General features: G+C 38.1%; 4 protein-coding genes and 1 long non-coding RNA gene across 10 annotated transcripts in view; all 5 read left to right on the forward strand.

Moving 5' to 3' along the window:
- Positions 1–5,152: 5,152 nt before the first annotated feature.
- LOC116021976 (probable pectin methyltransferase QUA2) lies at positions 5,153–9,051 on the forward strand. Its single transcript, XM_031262512.1, has 9 exons — positions 5,153–5,428; positions 5,895–6,642; positions 6,718–6,850; positions 6,974–7,214; positions 7,296–7,521; positions 7,606–7,781; positions 7,877–8,180; positions 8,286–8,424; positions 8,544–9,051. Exons 2-9 carry the CDS (start codon positions 5,909–5,911, stop codon positions 8,700–8,702), a joined length of 2,112 nt encoding a protein of 703 aa, XP_031118372.1. The 5' UTR covers positions 5,153–5,428; positions 5,895–5,908; the 3' UTR covers positions 8,703–9,051.
- A 687-nt stretch (positions 9,052–9,738) lies between these two features.
- On the forward strand, positions 9,739–10,959 carry LOC116023008 (uncharacterized oxidoreductase At4g09670-like). Its single transcript, XM_031263941.1, has 2 exons — positions 9,739–10,211; positions 10,284–10,959. The coding sequence occupies exons 1-2, from the start codon at positions 9,747–9,749 to the stop codon at positions 10,842–10,844; spliced, it is 1,026 nt and encodes a 341-aa protein (XP_031119801.1). The 5' UTR covers positions 9,739–9,746; the 3' UTR covers positions 10,845–10,959.
- A 584-nt stretch (positions 10,960–11,543) lies between these two features.
- Positions 11,544–12,437, forward strand: LOC116023730 (mitogen-activated protein kinase kinase kinase 17-like). Its single transcript, XM_031264737.1, has one exon. It carries the CDS (start codon positions 11,544–11,546, stop codon positions 12,435–12,437), a length of 894 nt encoding a protein of 297 aa, XP_031120597.1.
- Positions 12,438–13,423: 986 nt separating this feature from the next.
- Positions 13,424–14,837, forward strand: LOC116022956 (uncharacterized oxidoreductase At4g09670-like). Its single transcript, XM_031263879.1, has 2 exons — positions 13,424–13,930; positions 14,084–14,837. Exons 1-2 carry the CDS (start codon positions 13,466–13,468, stop codon positions 14,654–14,656), a joined length of 1,038 nt encoding a protein of 345 aa, XP_031119739.1. The 5' UTR covers positions 13,424–13,465; the 3' UTR covers positions 14,657–14,837.
- A 1,274-nt stretch (positions 14,838–16,111) lies between these two features.
- The window catches only part of LOC116022968, a 3,897-nt gene continuing 1,521 nt past the window's right edge, over positions 16,112–18,487 (forward strand). The window contains exons 1-8 of one of the 6 annotated variants that reach the window (XR_004099326.1): positions 16,112–16,314; positions 16,399–16,461; positions 16,676–16,796; positions 16,880–16,950; positions 17,076–17,154; positions 17,624–17,662; positions 17,832–17,956; positions 18,157–18,225. This is a non-coding gene — a long non-coding RNA (uncharacterized LOC116022968). Of the gene's footprint in view, positions 16,315–16,398; positions 16,462–16,675; positions 16,797–16,879; positions 16,951–17,075; positions 17,155–17,623; positions 17,663–17,831; positions 17,957–18,063; positions 18,113–18,156; positions 18,226–18,487 lie in introns of those variants that run through there. The other 5 variants (XR_004099324.1, XR_004099323.1, XR_004099325.1 and 2 more) reach the window with 5 other exon arrangements.

An 18,487-nucleotide genomic window follows, 5' to 3' on the forward strand; every position in this document is an offset into this window, starting at 1 on the left:
ATATCCTAAGTTTATCCTTAGAAATCGTGATGAGTTGCCAAAGACCTTGTGGTTTAGTGACACCTTCGTTGCAGGAGGAGGTGGGTTCAAGCCTCAGTAAAAGTAATAGTACCAAAAAAAAAAAAAAAGTTTATTCTTAAGAGCGAGTTTCTCTTGTCACTTAAAAAGAAATTGAACCTTTTAAATAGTGTTTAATAATATTTTAGTGCGGATTGTTATGGCATGCCAACATGCCTTTGGGAAAAAAATAAAATAAAATTGAAAGCATCAAATTGTTATTCCAAGCTGGAATCAATTGACAAAACCGCACTATGGCAAATTATACCATAGATTATGATTTATATTGTAAGGTGAACCACTAATAAATGTTTATTTTTAGTATGTTAAAGATTCAGCTTTAATGTATTGTAGTATATTATAGAATGAACCTACCATACACTAAAAATTAATTTTCAGTACACTAAAAATAAATCTACTGTTATGAAACAAAAAGAAAATGGTGGATGTCCAAGCTATGATTCGAGCCTTGGACCTATTGCTTAGAACTCAAGATTCAATCCACTTTGTTACTGCTGCTATTAATGATAGTTCAGAGACCATTTAATACCTAAATGTTTCCCTGAAAGCTAGATGAAGCTAATACCAGATGAAGACAAAAGCTATGAGCTAGGAGGAATCGATCCCGTGACCATAGGGCGGCGAGAGGAGCATCTAGCAGTTGACAAAGCCAGCAAAGCTAAGCGGCAATTATGAACCATCCCTGTACATATATGTATTTATTTATTCATTTCCGGGTACTATAAATACCCCTTCACTCCTCTGTAAAAGATCATCCAGAAACATCATCAATACGAATTGCTTCCTTCTTCTACTCCATTTCAGTGTTCTTCATCTCTAGATTCTTCATTTTTAATATCACAATTATTGTTATTATTCATAACATCTACATATTAATAATTTTTTTATAATGTGAATGCCACACTATAGTATGGGCCGTAATTTATTAGACTATTTGGGCCATTAAGGCCCATATTTAAATTAGTTCTTTCGTGGGCTTATAATTGGGTCGTTTTGCAGCACGGGTCCGTCATCATAATCGCATTCCGAAGTCCGTCCACTTTTTAGCTTTCTTTATATATATAATAAATACAGAATAATTTTTTCATTAATAATTTATGTCATATAATAAAATCACGTACGTCATAATGGTCATCCTTCAACCAATAAAAGTTATTTCAAGAACAAATTAATTAATTTTCTCCAAGAATTCACATTTGTAGAAGGAAATGTTTGGCACTTAAATGTCGGGCTTGGAGGTCGTTATAGTATGTTTCAAAGGGTTGGGATTTGTCTAAAGAGTTCACATCAATGAGATGAATGAGCATCTCATTGGTGGGCTCTTCACTGAACGTTTGAAGACTTTTGTGTAACTTATTAGTTAAGTTTGAAAACTTTTCACTGTGATAGTTATCTCTTAGGAGTTGTAAAAATTTGGTAAGTTTCTTACGAGATTTTCGAGTTCACATCAATGAGATGAATGAGTATCTCATTGGCGAGCTCTTCACTGAACCATTTGAAGACTTTTGTGTAACTTATTAGTTAAGTTTGAAGACTTTTCATGTAATAGTTATCGCTTAGAAATTGTAAAAACTTTGTAAGTTTCCTACGATGTTTTCGAGTTCACATCAATGAGATGAATGAGCATCTCACTGGCGGGCTCTTCACTGAACTATGTGAATTAAAATTCTTCTTTTTCGTTTGCATTTTCTGTCAGCGTTCTCTTGATCCCATTTTTCTCAGCACTCATTCAATAAAGTAAAAAACGATCAATGAATTAAAAGTTTTTCATCAACATAGCATTGTGCACACAAAAATATCATCAAATCAATCAAGCTATATAGTGTAGGTAATGGGCATATATTGACTCAAGAATCAAAATGAGAATGTGTAGTGTAGGTGGTCCTTGGATTGATTTTTATATGTATAGGAATAGAAATTATGAAGAGAAATAAATCTATCTTTCCACATACGCACGCTACCCTCCACCCATCCACATCTGCTCGTTGTAGTAATTGATAAAGTCTGCATTTTGTTGTTGCATTTCTTAAATTATGTCATGTCTAATGCCTTGCCCCCTTTCATTGTCATAACTTATGGAGATCTGTCTCTTGCATGATTCTTTATGCATTCATGCATGTGCAGTATTATTAATTATTATGATGTTTTTAACATTTTCTTTTGGCATGCATATATGCGATGTTCTTCAATTCGACACTTCAATTCTAACATCGTACTTAACTTACAAGACAACAAATGCAATAAGCTTTCCCCATTCCCATGTCGTATTGCACTCTACATATATTGGATGTATATCTATAGGAAAATATCTATAGGAAACGTTGCATCACCATTTTATTTTGGAAGCCATTCAGGATTTGTGTAAACCAACCTAGGTTACTCATAACTGACTAGTTCAAACCAACAATCTAAAGTCAATAGGATGTTCCTCTGAAAGTCGAACTTATGGAAAAATTGCATTTTCAGTCCCTAACTTATAGGATAATTGTAAAATTCATCCCTAAGTGTTGTTACGTTCATGCTCACTTTTCGTCCATATTGCACTTTTCGTCCTTTCGTACTCACTTTTCGTCCCTAAGTTATACTAAAATTACAAATTTCATCCCTAATATTATATTAGTAAAGAGACAAAAATTGCAACGTCAATTATAACTTAGGAACGAATTTTATAATTACCCTATAACTTAGGGATAAAAAATGCAATTTTCTCTATGGTTTAACTTGACTAGGGTTGCTCCCATAAAGTTAAACACGGGTGTTTATATAACTCGTAACCACTATTTGAAATTATATTTTTGGTGAAACCCTCCTTATAAATTTAACCGTCAAAGAATTACAAAAGATATATAACTTCCACAAAAATAAAACTTAAAATATTGTAATTATTTTATCAACTCCATTGTAGCTGTTCTACACACAAAGCATCACAATCAACTATGGACTGCAATATTTCTGTCACCATGTGAGTCCAAACCCTGTCTTTTCCTGAATGGATAAATGACAAAAAGTTCCCAAAATTGTAGTGTCCACCTCTCACCATCAACACACCTTCATAAATCCTATGCACAGTATAAGTTCTTTCTTAAACTGTTGAAAGTAACTTAGCATATTGTAAAGATGATGAGAATGCTAGACACAACACTCGCACAGTCTAATCACACTTTAATGTATCTAATTAATATAATATTATGCATATAAGCAGCATTAATACTTGCAAAAGTTTTGCCCTGAGAATATACCCTAGGTAAAGTGGCGTGGTATTAACAAAATTGAGGACGTGTGATACTAGACAAAGTATGGTGGTATTAGTAAAAAATGAATTCGTAATATTTATGTATAAAATGAGGATGCATTGACTTGATCATCTTGTTTGAGGCGGTACATATGATATTTATTTTATAATTGTTTCATATTGATATGTATGTCGGTAAGTATGTAGTAATGATTTTTGTAATATTAAATACTGACGTTGAAAGGAATATTATTTTTTATTGGTGATTGTATATTGCATCTATAAAAGGGAAAATGGAAAAAAAGTTATATTTCCTTTTCAATGCTAAAAATATAAAATGTCTACCAGCAAAGTAACCATGACCAAAATGAAAGAAAATTGTCCCAAATAATTAAAACTAAAAAAAAGGACCACAATCTATCCGTGGTCCAAAATTGAATTCGGACGCTGACATTTATTTTATGGAGCGTCTCACACGCACATATATACAATCTATAAAATACTAGAAAAAGATTACCATGTCCATATGCATCTGTAGCTCATGACTCATCTGAGTTGCTCTAGAGCTATATATATATATATGAACTCAATCCAAAATAGTATCGAAGAAAATATGAGTAAATTGAATCAAGTTCAAACCTTATAAATATTAGCTAGTTACATTAGAGATTAAATTTGTAAATTCGATCAAGTTTGAGCCCAAACTCCAACCACTATAACTTTTTTGAGTTCAAACTTGAGTACAGTCTACCTAGATTCAAGCTCAACTTGACTTGTTTGCACCCTTAGGTACAATAAGGACATTGTTCATTTGTTCCCACATTTTTTTTATTGCACCTATCCTAGTATAATCATCAAAGCTTTTTACATTTGCCTTTCAGTTGTATCTTTGATTTACGAGAAAGTTAAGTAGTAATCACTATCTGAATGTAAATTCTAGGTGAAACGTGTCTTATTACCCTAGTTAGCAAAATATCACAAGAAGACAAATCAGTTTAAATTATTCATAATTGACTGCTCAAACTAATAATGTCAATAGGCAGCTCCCGCATAGGTATGTGTATGAAAAACTTTTGTCTAACATAATGATCGATAATTGATCAATATAGAAATTTTTTCTCTTTTTTAAAAAAGAAAATTCAGTTTTCTTTAACCTACCCAAAGTGAAGTGTTTTCTGATGCAAAATAGGCGGGGAACACGTTTGTGATACAATTTCGAAGTTGTAATGTATTTAGTATTTACTAATCCGATAAATTTTACGATTTCCTAATGATTACAGTAACAAAAAAGTAAATCAGGGATATGATCATGCTTTGACTGGAACTCTAGTTATTTTTGTCTCTCATTCTCTCTCAGGGTGACAAGAAAAATCACAAATTCTGATAATGTGCATTAGATAAATTCTAATTTTACCTTGTGATTTTATTTGACAAAAATTATGATAAATCAGCCAAAAAATAATATGTCACTCTTGTGGAGAATGAAACTTATAACATTACAATTATCAAGTCCATAACTTGACCAATTTAATTAGAGTTGTCTCCAATTTAATAAGGTAATGATGGGAAAGCAATAGCCTTATGATTCTAACAAGCAAATGATTGCAAGTAAATCAATTTAAATTATTCATAGTTGATTCGTACAAATCAAAAGAATCAATAAACATAAATATTGAACTTAAAACTATCATTTTGACTGAGGTGGCCCAAATCCTTTCTTAGAATTGTTTGAAAATCGTTTTTGTAGTACGCACTAGAGTGTACAACGTAGAAATAAATGTTTGAAAATCGGTTTTGTAGTACGCACTAGAGTGTACAACGTAGAAATATTATTATTTATCTGTATCCAATGTTGTCTGTATATAGATGGTGGCATGTATGAAGCACAGGAGGGCGATAGATTCAAGCGTTTCACGAGCGAGTTCTGTAGTGATTTGTATCCATATTCTCTCTGCATTATACCCTTCCCTGTCTCTCTCATTCTCTCTCCCAAATTTCAAAAAAAAACTGCGTCGGTGATGCTTCCTTTAAACTCTCACACACAAGATTGCAGCTCTCTTTCTACGTAAGGCTGTTCAAGAATTTCTGGGCTTCTTAAGAAGAAGAAAAAAAAAGAAGGTATGTTGTTAAGTTACTATGAAAAAAAATCCCTTTTGGATTTGAAATTAATGCCATTTTCATAATTGCTCGGTGTTTATACTTGGAAAGCAGCTCAGAAACTCGTATTCACGTTCTTTAACTTTGCTGGCATTTAGTGTGCCATTTTTAGCTCAGTCTCTAGGAAAGTTTGGATCTTTATAGAATAGCCCGTCTGGGTTTGTGAAAATTGGGGATGGATCGCCATTACCCATCTTGCATTTAAGTGAAGAGCTTTAGGCTCGTTTACTGACCGGAAATTTTGGAAATTTGAAAAATTAGAAAATGAAAACAGAAAACATGTTTACTAGCACAATTTTCATGTTTTCCATTTTGAAAACAGGAAACAATTTTCCAGTTTTCTAGAAAACTGAAACACTGTTAAAATAGGAATCATCTATCAGTGTTGAGTGTATTTGAACTGTAATTTGTGTCTGGGTATTGACAGGGTGGAATTTGGACATGGCAATGATGGCAAGGCCACTGTATAGAGGTGTTTCTGGTGGGGGTGAGGGGAAGTTCTATGGGAACAACCATGATTTCTGGGATGATTCTCAGAAGAAAGATAGGATAGAGGAGGAGGAATTGGACAATTCTCAATCAACTAAGGATCATACTTGTTGGTCTATAAAACTCCCTTTAAGGATTCTTTTTCCTGATGATTCATCCTTGAAACATTGTGTTAGTGGAAATGGTTCCATATCTGATCCCTTCAGTGCTGGAACTCGGCGAAATAGACTAAAGTTCACCTTGCATTTGCTCAAATTGAGCTTAGTTGCAATAGTAGTTGTTGCCCTTACTGAATCCTTTTGGTGGGCAATGGCGATGACCCGCGCATCAAAGGGTGAAGTGTATCGCGGGGATCAGAGGGTTCAGGAACAAGTAGTGTTGGATTTGAAGGAAATTGGGCTGATTTCTCGCGGTTCTGCTAAGCTGAGGGATCTCGAGTACTGTCCTCCCGAGGCTGAGAATTACGTCCCCTGCTTCAATGCTTCCGAGAGTCTTGAGATGGGCTTTTCTGAAGGCGAAGAATATGAAAGGCATTGTGGACTTAGGTCCAAACAAGGTTGCTTGATTCTTCCGCCTATTAATTACAAACCGCCTCTAAGGTGGCCTACGGGAAAGGATGTTATTTGGCTTGCAAATGTTAAAATCACAGCTCAGGAGGTACTGTCTTCTGGGAGTTTGACAAAGAGGTTAGTCCAAGTTTAGGTCACTTTTGCTATTAGTGTTGTTCAATCGCCCTCGTGACATTTTTTTTTTCGTTGCAGGATGATGATGTTGGAGGATGAACAGATTTCGTTTCGTTCAGATTCTGCTTTGTATGACAATGTTGAAGACTACTCGCATCGAGTTGCTGAAATGATCGGGCAACGAAATGCATCCTATCTTGTACAAGCTGGAGTAAGTTAGTAGTCTCTCTTTAGGGCGTGGCTTTTTCAGCTTATTATATCAGTGCATATTGCAGTTCGAGTTAAAGATACAGAATTCAATGTAACAACTCAATCATATCTCCAACACATTCAGGTTCGACTTATCTTGGATATTGGATGTGGTTTTGGTAGTTTCGGGGCACATCTTTTCTCCAGCCAACTATTGACTATGTGCATTGCGAGCTACGAGGATTCTGGCAGTCAAGTTCAACTGACTCTCGAAAGAGGCCTTCCAGCAATGATTGGTTCGTTCACTTCGAAGCAATTGCCATTCCCGTTCCTTTCATTTGATATGATACACTGTGCTGAATGTCACGTGGACTGGGACAAGAAAGGTGCTACTCAATCAGCTGCAGAATGTTAATCGGTTTCATTTTTTTGTTTATACCACTAAGCACTTTCTATACGTGATTTAGGTGGAACCCTTTTGATTGAAGTCGACAGAATGCTAAGACCCGGTGGCTATTTCGTGTGGACATCATCTGTCCTAAATGCTCGTCTGTACCCTCGTGAAAAACAAAACCAGAAAACATGGAACTCTGTCCGTGATTTTGCAGATAGTCTCTGCTGGAAAGTGTTGTCACAGCAAGAGGAAACTGTTGTTTGGAAGAAAACGAGTGAAAAGAAGTGTTATGCTGCTAGGTAAGACCGCCACGCCACTTCTAGCATACAATTTTGCTTCGCGATTATTGCTATTCCTAATTTTGGAGCTACTTCTGTTTCCAGGAAACCAGGTTCTGGCCCTTCGCTTTGCAATAGAGGCCATGATATTGAATCTCCATATTATCGACCCCTCGAAGCTTGCATTGGAGGAACACAGAGCCGTCGATGGGTTTCAATAGAGAAACGGACTAAGTGGCCTTCTCGGGCTGGATTAAGCTCATCTGAACTTACAGTCCATGGTAACACATGTCTCACTTGAGCTGCTGCATATATATAGATTGAGAGTTGAGAATTGCATTTGCACATTATCCGATTTGAGCATTATTCTTATCAGGTTTGCAGCCCGAAGATATTGCAGAAGATGCCCATTACTGGACCTCTTCTGTTAAGAACTATTGGTCGTTGCTCTCGCCATTAATCTTCTCTGATCATCCAAAGAGACCTGGCGACGAAGACCCTTCTCCACCCTATAACTTGCTCAGAAACGTGCTAGACATGAACGCCCGTTTTGGTGGTTTGAATGCTGCTTTACTGGAAGCAGGAAAGTCGGTTTGGGTCATGAATGTCGTTCCCAGTGGTGCACCCAACCACCTTCCCCTCATCCTTGACAGGGGATTCGTTGGCGTATTACATGATTGGTAAATTCTTCCTTTTCCCGAATAAATAATAAACGTGCAGTCTTGCAGTCTAACTGTTAGCTTAGACTTTTAGTAGGGACTAAATGGATGAGTGTTTTGGAGCAGGTGTGAAGCATTTCCAACTTACCCGAGAACATATGATCTAGTCCATGCATACGGCCTTCTAACTCTCGAATCTGAGCAGCATAGCAGATGCGGGATGCTCGATCTGTTCATTGAGATAGACCGCTTAACTCGTCCAGAGGTGCATTATCAGCTTAAACTTTTAGTTAAAACAGAACACTGTCTTTTCAATTCAACCCCGAGGCATGCTTTCTTTTCGTTCTGCAAATTTCACTAACCTTTCTGAGAATGGTGCTGCAGGGATGGATTATCATACGCGACACCATTCCCCTCATAGATTTAGCAAGAGCTCACTCAAGACTGCTGAAATGGGATGCTCGAGTTGTGGAGATCGAGAGCAATAGCGACGAGAGGCTTTTAGTTTGCCAGAAACCAATCATCAAAAGACAAGCAATCTAAGCTAGAATCTGCAGGCTGTAGTATATATATACTCCATATATATCCATTTTCTTGATCTGAACTAATGGCGATATTGTTCCACCAAAAGGATGGAATTCGAAGTTCTTCGTTCAAAACAAGAATGAATGAAGTTGAAGAACACAGCGCTATGGAGCCGTAAGGTCTGCATAGGGCCATCCATGTAATTACACATTGCAGCACAGATTGTGTCAAGAAAACCATGGCGATCTCGCTGCAAGTTTTACATATATATTACTCATTACATTGTGAAGAACTGGAGATGTTAAAGAATAAGGGAATTGCAATTTGCTTTACTATATATATATAACAACTTGACAATTCATGTAAATAGATTGTTAATGCCAGACTTCACGATTTGAACGTGTGACCTCCCATTTGAGGAAGCCACTATGCCACTTGACTACCAAGTCTTTGGCAAACATTCTTAAAAATTGTTTCACATGGCAGCTTAGTTGGTTATAGATGTAAAGTTTGGGAAGGAAGTTCGGGATTGAGTTGCACTAGCAGGTTGGGACGTGGGGCCTTGGGGTCAAGAATTCAACTTTTGGAAAGAAAACATTCTTAAAAGTAATAATATGTTGATTGATTATAGTATGCCCGGACCTTACCGGATTTGGTGACAAACAAAGTGAATAAGATACCTCAATAATAATGTTGTCCTTACCACAATATAAATTGTTGTAGTATTGTAATTTGTGAAATGAGTAAAATTTTCTTCACGTACAGATTTTATTGCCCACAATGTACGGGTTTTATACTTTTATTGATGCAAAAAAAAAAAATTATATTAAATTTAAACCAAATAAAATTTTAAATACATAAATAAAATAACAAAAAATATTTATTTATTTTTAAAATGTATTAAAAAATCATTTGCCTCGACGTCTAACCAACTGTTTAGGAAAATGAATTAAAAATAATTAATTAATTACAAGGCGTGCATGCTCCACTTCTTTTCCACTGCTATAAGAGACAACTACTTTGAGCTCTCTGTAATCTTCTTCGTGGTGGTCGCCGGAAAAAATGGCAGAGCAGAGGCAAATCCGTTTCGGAATACTGGGCTGCGCCACCGTAGCGCGCAACTTGGCCAGAGCAATATCGCTGGCTCCGAACGCGACCATCTCCGCCGTGGGCGGCAGCACGGCGGAGAAGGCCACGGCGTTTGCCGCCGAGAACGAGTGCCCTGCCACCGCGAAAATTTACGGCGGTTACGACGCCGTGCTGGATGACCCGGACGTGGACGCCGTTTACATCGCTCTCCCCACCAGCCTGCACGTGCGGTGGGCCGTCCTGGCGGCGCAGAAGAAGAAGCACGTGCTGGTGGAGAAGCCGGCGGCGCTGAACGTGGCGGAGCTGGATCGGATACTGGCGGCGTGTGAGGCCAGTGGGGTCCAGTACATGGATGCTACCCCGTGGATGCATCATCCTCGAACTGCTAAGATGAAAGAGTTCTTCTCTGATCCTCTGCGCCTTGGCCAACTAAAATCCGTAAGTTCCATTCCTTCTTCCCATTTTTCATTTTTACTACGTGGAGATTCGAACCGGTATTATTCTGTGCAGGTGCACTGCAACGTTTCCTTTTCCCTTAACATCCACCCAGGCGAAAAGCCAGATGTGGATGCGGTGGGGGCTCTGGGCGACGCCGGCTGGCACAGCATCAGCGCAATCCTATTGACCACCGACTACGACCTCCCGGAATCAGTGACGGCGTTCCCCGACCCGGAGGTGAACGAAGCCGGGGTCATTCTCTCCTGCGGCGCATCCCTAAAATGGCAAGACGGCAGAGTCGCCACTTTCTACTGCTCCTCCGTGGCCGATATGGCCATGGACATCTTCGCTTACGGGATCGCCGGAAAGCTGCGCGTCCACGACTTCGTCATCCCTTTCGCGGAACAGTCTGCGCCGTTCTACACCTTGGAAAGCTATCGGTTTATTGAGCACGGCGTGAAAGCGGATTTTCCTCAGGATGTTCTGATGGTGATTGAATTCTGTAATCTCGCCGGGAGCGGAAGTGCGCCGGAGAAGAAGTGGGCGGTTATCAGCCGGAAGACGCAACTGGTGGTGGATGCGGTCATGGCATCCATTCAGAAAGGGTTTGAGACTATTAAGGTCGTGTACTAGTATGTAGTACGTACACTACAAAATTTATATATATAATGCACTCATATATACTAAATAAATTTATTCCAATAAAATTGTTTCTATTCTGTTCTTATTAAACACTGCCTTGTGACAATAGATGGCTTCTACTTGATTCGGACTTGTACTATGATGTGATTGTAACAACAAATGAGTATGTTTTATGTCATTGTATATTAACTTACATATATTTGTACTACAAAATAACCTCTCAAAATTGTCATTTCAGCTAAAATTTGAAATATTACTAAACATTAGTTTTTAATTTGTATTTCATAATTACGACCAGGCCAGGGAATTTTTTTTATTCACAGTATATGGAAAATAAAAATTAAAACAAAAAATGTATATGTATTAGTTAATTATTTCCTAATTTTCTAGTCTACAATGTTCCGAACTTTCCCAATTACTTGAGTTTCAATCTATTTCTTAATTCTATTCTGGATTGGACTGGGATTACTATATAATTTTCTATTGAAAAAAAAAAAAGTTTCCTAATACTAAACTTAATTGGATTGAGAGATTATCCCAATACTAAACTTAGTTGGACTGAGAGATTATCCCAAGTCCTATATAATACTTTGGCACCCAACACTTGGTGGATCATCAATTCCAATTCATCATCATATCATCGATCTCACTATATACCTTAGTACTCATCAATCATCATCACTCATCAGTATGCCTTCCCAAAAGTTGAAACTCCTTGGCGGGGGAGCCCATGGCATTGTGTTTCTTGCTGAATATTACAATCCACCTACTTTCAATGTTCGGATGAAGTTAGCCGTAAAATCTTCAAAGGTTGAGTTCTCAGATTCAATTTCGGGAGAAGGACAAATCCTGAGAAAGTTGCAAAGATGTCCCTATATTATTCAGTGTTTCGGAGATGATACGAGCGGAGAGCATGGGAACACGGTGTACAACCTTTTGTTGGAGTACGCTCCAGGTGGAACACTCAAGAAATTGATAAATTCCAGGGAAGGGTTTTTTCCGGAAGACGAGGCTTCGCTCTATGCTTATCAGCTTCTGAAGGGAATCCGGGAGGTGCATCGTCGCGGGATTGTCCACTGCGATTTGAAGCCCAACAACATTCTTGTCTTCCCATGCGGCTGCGGCTCGAATCAACTCAAGATAGGCGATTTTCGGCTATCTAAGGTCGCCGGAGTGGGAGGTCACCGGGGAACTTTACTCTACACCTCCCCGGAATCTCTGTTTTGTGGCATGCATGAGGCGCCTAAGGATATATGGGCCATAGGGTGCATTGTGGCGGAGATGATGGCCGGGAAATCACCTTGGAAGTTATGTAACGACGATGATAAGTTAGCTCAATACATGGCCTTCAACCAACCCCAAATCCCAACTAACATATCTGATCATGTCAAGGATTTTCTGACAAGATGTTTCGAAAGAAACCCAAATGCTAGATGGACTGCTGATAAGTTACTCAATCATCCATTTGTTATCGATAATCCCCTGCTATGCCTAAAGTGGGAGGATTATCAACCCTTGGGCAATAGGCCTTTGGGGACGGGAGAATGGATTTCTAGTACTGGTTTATTTCTCACCCCAATTTAGTCATGCACTTGCAGGCAAGGGATGAGTTTTTGTGAGTTATTAATCCGTGCTTACCTTTGTAAATGTCAACTTTTCTTTCATAGACTTGTCTAGATTAGAATTCATGTATGTTTATTTCAACAAAAAAAAAAAAAAATCATGTATGTTTTTCCTATACAAATATAAATAGTTGACATTCGACTCTCCAACTCCAAACTTTTTAACTTTTTCTGTATATATTTTTCCCTGTTTAAACTTAACAAACTTTTCATCTATTTCTATCAAATTTTACAGTACCCTACTCAATGATTGTGTTGGGCTCGTCATTGCCTACCCAAAGTCCTTAAACCAACACTATTAAAATTCTAAACATGCATGATATACATAAAAATTTGTGTTGATTGATCATCCATTTAAGCATTATGTGACATTTTCATGATTTGGTAACAAAAGCATTCTAGCGTATGTACTCTTAAATTTTACTCTCCAAATTTTACTACTTAATATGGTGGACACGGATAAACTAATTTTTTTATGTGAGTCCCAATGCACTTATCTATATTAAATTTTTTGTGTAAAAATAAAAATTGAGGGTAGAAAATAAGATTCAACCTAATATTTTCGGTGACAAAAATACAAAGGGAAATAGATAGTGCATGTTGTCCTTACCACAGCACAATATAAAACTGTTGTAGTACGTACTGTGAAATGAGTAAAATTTTCTTCTGGTACGGATTTATTGCCCACAACGTACGGATTCATTGATATTAAAAAAAAAAAAGAAGTTTAAATACATAAATACACAATTATTTATGTATTAAGGAGTATTTAATTTTAAAAAAAATCATTTGCCTCGATGTCTGACCAACTGTTGAGGCAAATGAATTTTTTAAAAATATAAAATAAAAAACGTACAAGACTTGTTGATATGGGCATAGAGTAGTCCCCGGCAGGCCGGCATATATGCTCGCCTTCTTTCTCCTATTATAAGAGAAGAGACAACTACTTTGAGCTCTCTGTAATCTTCTTCGTCGTGGTCGCCGGGAAAAATGGCAGAGCAGAGGCAAATCCGATTCGGAATACTGGGCTGTGCCAGCGTGGCGCGCAAGCTGGTCAGAGCTATATCGCTGACTCCGAACGCAACCATCTCCGCCGTGGGCAGCCGCTCGGCGGAGAAGGCAGCGGCCTTTGCGGCCGAGAACGAGTGCCCTGCCACCGCGAAAACTTACGGCAGCTACGACGCCGTGCTGGATGACCCGGACGTGGACGCCGTTTACATCCCTCTCCCCACCAGCCTGCACGTGCGGTGGGCCGTCCTGGCGGCGCAGAAGAAGAAGCACGTGTTGGTGGAGAAGCCGGCGGCGCTGAACGTGGCGGAGCTGGACCTGATTCTGGCGGCGTGTGAGGCCAGTGGGGTCCAGTACATGGATGCTACCGTGTGGATGCATCATCCTCGAACTGCTAAGATGAAAGAGTTCCTCTCTGATCCTCTCCGCTTTGGCCAACTCAAATCCGTAAGTTCTATAAATACTATATTGTAACAGAGTTAATAATACTTATTTGCATATCTAGTAGTGTGTTTTGTTATGATGCCTATTACATTTTCTCATTTTTAAAGTCTGACTACACCTGAACTCTACTATATATATATATATATGCGCGCGCAGGTGCACAGCATAGTTTCGTATTTGTTTAGTGCGGATTCTCTGAAGAACGACATCCGCGTGAAGCCAGATCTGGACGGGCTGGGAGCGCTGGGCGACGCGGGCTGGTACTGCATCCGCGCGATCCTATGGGCCACCGACTACGAACTCCCGGAATCCGTCACGGCGGTGCGCGACCCGGAGGTGAACGAAGCGGGGGTCATTCTCTCCTGCGGCGCTTCCATGAAATGGCAAGACGGGAGAGTCGCCACTTTCTACAGCTCCTTCATGACCAATATGGCCACCGACATCTGCGTTTACGGCACCGCCGGAAAGCTGCGCGTCCACGACTTCATCCTCACTTTCCCGGAAAACTCCGCGTCCTTCAACACCGTCCAAGGCTCTCGCTTTACTAAGCACGTTGTGAACACCGAGCTCCCTCAGGATCCTCTGATGGTGAGGGAGTTCTGTAATCTCGCCGGGAGTGGAGCGCCGGAGAAGAAGTGGGCGGTTATCAGCCGGAAAACGCAGCTGGTGGTGGATGCAGTCAAGGCATCTATTGAGAAAGGTTTTGAGACTATTGAGGTGGTCTACTAAGTACAATTTTTTTTTTAATAATATCTACTAAATAAATCTATTCCAATATGTTTTATGCCATTCTATACATGGGAATGATGGGATGCCTTTTCTTTCTTTTCTTTTTTTTTTTTTGGTGAGAGGGATGCCTTTTCAATTATTGATAATCCATCTATTCTAATTTTTGTCAGATTATATTTTAGACTTCATGAATTTATCGTCTAAATCTATGAGAAGATAGTTCATGTTAATATAATCTCAAAATTCAACATTAAATTGTACACTTATCTGCAATTTAATATTAATGTAAACTCGAGTTCACCTTGCAAGATGCATAGTGAATGTTCACAATTTACATACTAAATGTTCAGTATATAAATCGCAAACATTCAATATGCAAATTGTTAATATACATTCAGTATGCAAATGGATAAGGATCCACCTTGCAAGATGAATCCGGGTTCATGGTATCCCGACCCGAGATGTCATATACTCGACATCCATTGGTTGTACTCAGTTGGCTCAAGTCTGGGACAGTGGGAAGGACTAAAACATGGTGTACTATTGCAATTATGGAATAAATGCAGTTGGCTCTTGAGTTCATTCATCAATAATAGATCGGAGGTTCAAATGGTGTTGGTTGCTCTCTTATATTCACATGTAAATGTGTAATAATTACGGAATAGTAAAAATTGAGTTCAATTATGATTTATGAGCGCATTGAAACGGATGTATAAATACCGGCAAATTATACTGAGTGTCCACCTTGCAAGGTGGACCTGGGTCCAAAACTACGTCGTTTTTGTATTCTTTTTTTTTTTAATTAGTAAACATATTGCTGAATATAGAGTTGTCCAAAAATGTGTGAATGTAGAGGTTTCAAAGTATGAATGTAAAGTATAGAAATCGTGAATGTAGATTTATGATTGTGTGAATGTAGAGTTGCCCAGAAATGTGTGAATGTGGAGGTTTCAAATTGTAAATATGGAGTATAGAAATCGTGAATGTAGAGTTATGCATGTGTGAATCTGTAATAGAATTAAAAAGTTCTGGCAACTTGTAGCCCTGTAATGTGTGAATGTGGAGTTCTCAAGTTGTGAATGTAGAGTATAGGACATGTGAATATAGAGTTTTGAATGTGTGAATGCATAACAGCGGTAATATAGTTACGAAACACGGCTGGAAATCTTCATATTTCCGACCACTTTTCCGACCACTAACAAAAAGGTCGGAAAAGGTGACATTTTTTCCTTGTACCGTCAAGGAGTTGGGGTGGACGGAAAAGGGTCGGAACTTCCGACCACCTCTTACTCGGTGGTGGTCGGTATTTCCGGCCACTTTTAAAGAGTGGTCGAAAATTTTTTTTCGGCCATGTAAAATTATTTACTTTAGTCTTTTTTTCCGACCACTAAATTGGTCGGAAATCGTTATATATATATATACAAAATCTTAATGTTAGGGATTCAGACTTCTGTTTTGCGCCTCTCTCGACACGACTCCGTGCTCCACCCCGCCATCATCTCCGGAGACTGCCGTTGGCGACATTTACTCGGTCTCCAACTGGATCTCTGCCACTCCGCCGCTCACAGCCTTGTCTCCGCTTCTCCGCCGCTCACAACTCCGTCTCTCCGCTTCTCACCCTCTAACCCTCTCACCCTCTCCGTCCCTCCGTCTCTACGGTAAGTCTTTCTAACCTCACCTACTCATACTCATAGTCTCAAGCTCAACCGCTCATTCTCCAATCTCTTTGGCTCTCTAAATAGGAAACCCTAGATCTGCCTTCGAGACTTTTCTGGTGACTACCTTTGGCCATGAAAATGTAACAGGTAATTTACTGGTATTTAGTTATTTATGATATACTGTTCTTAAATCTTGAATTTTATGGATTTATGATATTAATGAATATATGTGAATATAATCCCATATTGTTGAACATTCTTGAAGATTGTAATTAGTTTTTTTTTTTCATTCTAAAATATGTAATTTAGTTTCGATAAGTCTAAAATTTAACTCCAATTATTACCCCCTGCTTAAGTGTAGTCAAAAGAAATTGATTCTCGCAAACCATATGCAGTGTATTAGGCCAGGCTCACCAACAATGATAGAATGGTCTGAGGGACTTCAACTTGCCAATTCATGCTTTACCAGATGCCATGAGTCAGTTTGTACTCTACATTTCCTTGGATTTGGTTCTTTTATTAGATTTGTATATTGATTTATCTTTTCTTATGCTCTATGTTGTAGACTGTTGGTTTGCATCTGTCAGTGTTGATACCATCTGCTAGTGAGCTGAAGACACTATTAATCTTATTACAGTATGTTCTCTTTACAAAAACTTGTCATCATTTCTCTATTTGCCTTTTGACAAGTGAATTTTTTGGATCTGAACAACATTTAGTTAAGATAACGTTGTTAACAATATATGATTATTATATTCCAGGATGCAATAAGCAATAAACCTCTTAAGGGTTCTCTAAAGCAGCAATCTAAATACCAACCACCAGCAAGGAATCTTCCCAGTGAGTTACATTCTTGAAGTTTATGAATAATGAATTTGAGAACCTGTCAAGTGCAATTTGAAAGGAATATTAAGAATGTAATTAGCTTTCTTTTTTCGTTCTAGTGGTTTGGATTCCAAATGACCAAATGGGAATGTGGAATGTGAAATAGTAAGCAGAAGATAATAAGATTCTTTGGGCTTATTGAAAATAGTAACTAGGTATGCTTAGACGGCTTAGTTAATAAGATGCTTTGCGTGATTGAGAAGTTTCTTTGGGGTATTGGTGTTAAAGAAGATGAGGCAGAGTGCTATATAATGTTTATGGCTTGGTTGAAGAACTTCTGGCTATGGTCCCTAAGCCCTATGCCTATTAGCAATATCTTTTAAATCTAATATTTGTTGTTAATTCGGGATCTTTATTATGCTTTTGTCCATCTATGACATCAATGGGACTGATTAACTAAGTGGTTTGTTCTGTGTGTTTTTAGAGTGAAGATGAAAGAATAAATGAAGACAACAAGACAAAGGTGAATATGGTTATAATTCACTTTTTGACTTAGATGAACTGCAGAGTTTACATTTTATCCTTCTTATTCATAAATATATTATCCTTTTAGTGCTTGATGCCTTATTTATATCCACTTAGCTTGCAGGAGTCCAATAGGAATTCTATTCATGACTGTGTTTGCATTGCAGGAGCCTAGTAGTGGAGTTTACTTACTAGGAGTTTACTTCATGAAACAAACTGTGGGAAATGCATGTGGGACAATCACACTTCTTCATGTTGTTATAATATCACTTCAATTCAGAGATAAGGCTTGGTAAGTCATTATGGCATCCTTTACTTCATGGTCAATACATATTATTATTGTATTGATCATAACAATTGGCAATCTTTCTAATGCAACAACATGACTCTTTTGCTTAGTTAGAGGTATTGACAAAACTAGATGCACTTATGCACCAACTGGTTAAAGGGTTGGCTATGAACAAGACCACATGACTAATTATTATGTACCAGTTACAGGAATATCATTGGAGCAGTCTCCTGCCAGTTGAAGATTCTCAACATGTTAATTCAGTTGCCAATGTGAGTTTCTTGTTTGCCCATTTATTTACCGAAAAATTTTCAACATGTTGTGTGTAATTTTTTAATTTCATCTATGTTTTAATAGTCTTTTTTGTGTTCTAATACAGTGAACTTTTTGGTGCTATGTTCTAATACTATGAACTTTTTGACTCTACTAATTCTATCTGTCTTTATTTCCTTTACAACAAGATAAAACTAGCATATTAGTCATCTGATTAATTATACTTGGAAGTTATTAGCAGTGTTTTTTTTTTTTTTTTTT

The sequence above is a fragment of the Ipomoea triloba genome, chromosome 6 (genome assembly GCF_003576645.1).
Source record: "Ipomoea triloba cultivar NCNSP0323 chromosome 6, ASM357664v1".
Lineage (NCBI taxonomy): Eukaryota > Viridiplantae > Streptophyta > Magnoliopsida > Solanales > Convolvulaceae > Ipomoea > Ipomoea triloba.

Excerpts from the sequence above, each read along its gene's own strand:
- LOC116021976 (XM_031262512.1), top strand. The coding sequence starts at position 5,909 with ATGGCAATGATGGCAAGGCCACTGTATAGAGGTGTTTCTGGTGGGGGT. Across the intron at positions 6,851-6,973 it reads CCTATCTTGTACAAGCTGGA|GTTCGACTTATCTTGGATAT; the intron begins GTAAGTTAGTAG and ends CAACACATTCAG. Across the intron at positions 7,522-7,605 it reads AAGAAGTGTTATGCTGCTAG|GAAACCAGGTTCTGGCCCTT; the intron begins GTAAGACCGCCA and ends TTCTGTTTCCAG.
- LOC116023008 (XM_031263941.1), top strand. The coding sequence starts at position 9,747 with ATGGCAGAGCAGAGGCAAATCCGTTTCGGAATACTGGGCTGCGCCACC. Across the intron at positions 10,212-10,283 it reads GCCTTGGCCAACTAAAATCC|GTGCACTGCAACGTTTCCTT; the intron begins GTAAGTTCCATT and ends TATTCTGTGCAG.
- LOC116023730 (XM_031264737.1), top strand. The coding sequence starts at position 11,544 with ATGCCTTCCCAAAAGTTGAAACTCCTTGGCGGGGGAGCCCATGGCATT.
- LOC116022956 (XM_031263879.1), top strand. The coding sequence starts at position 13,466 with ATGGCAGAGCAGAGGCAAATCCGATTCGGAATACTGGGCTGTGCCAGC. Across the intron at positions 13,931-14,083 it reads GCTTTGGCCAACTCAAATCC|GTGCACAGCATAGTTTCGTA; the intron begins GTAAGTTCTATA and ends ATGCGCGCGCAG.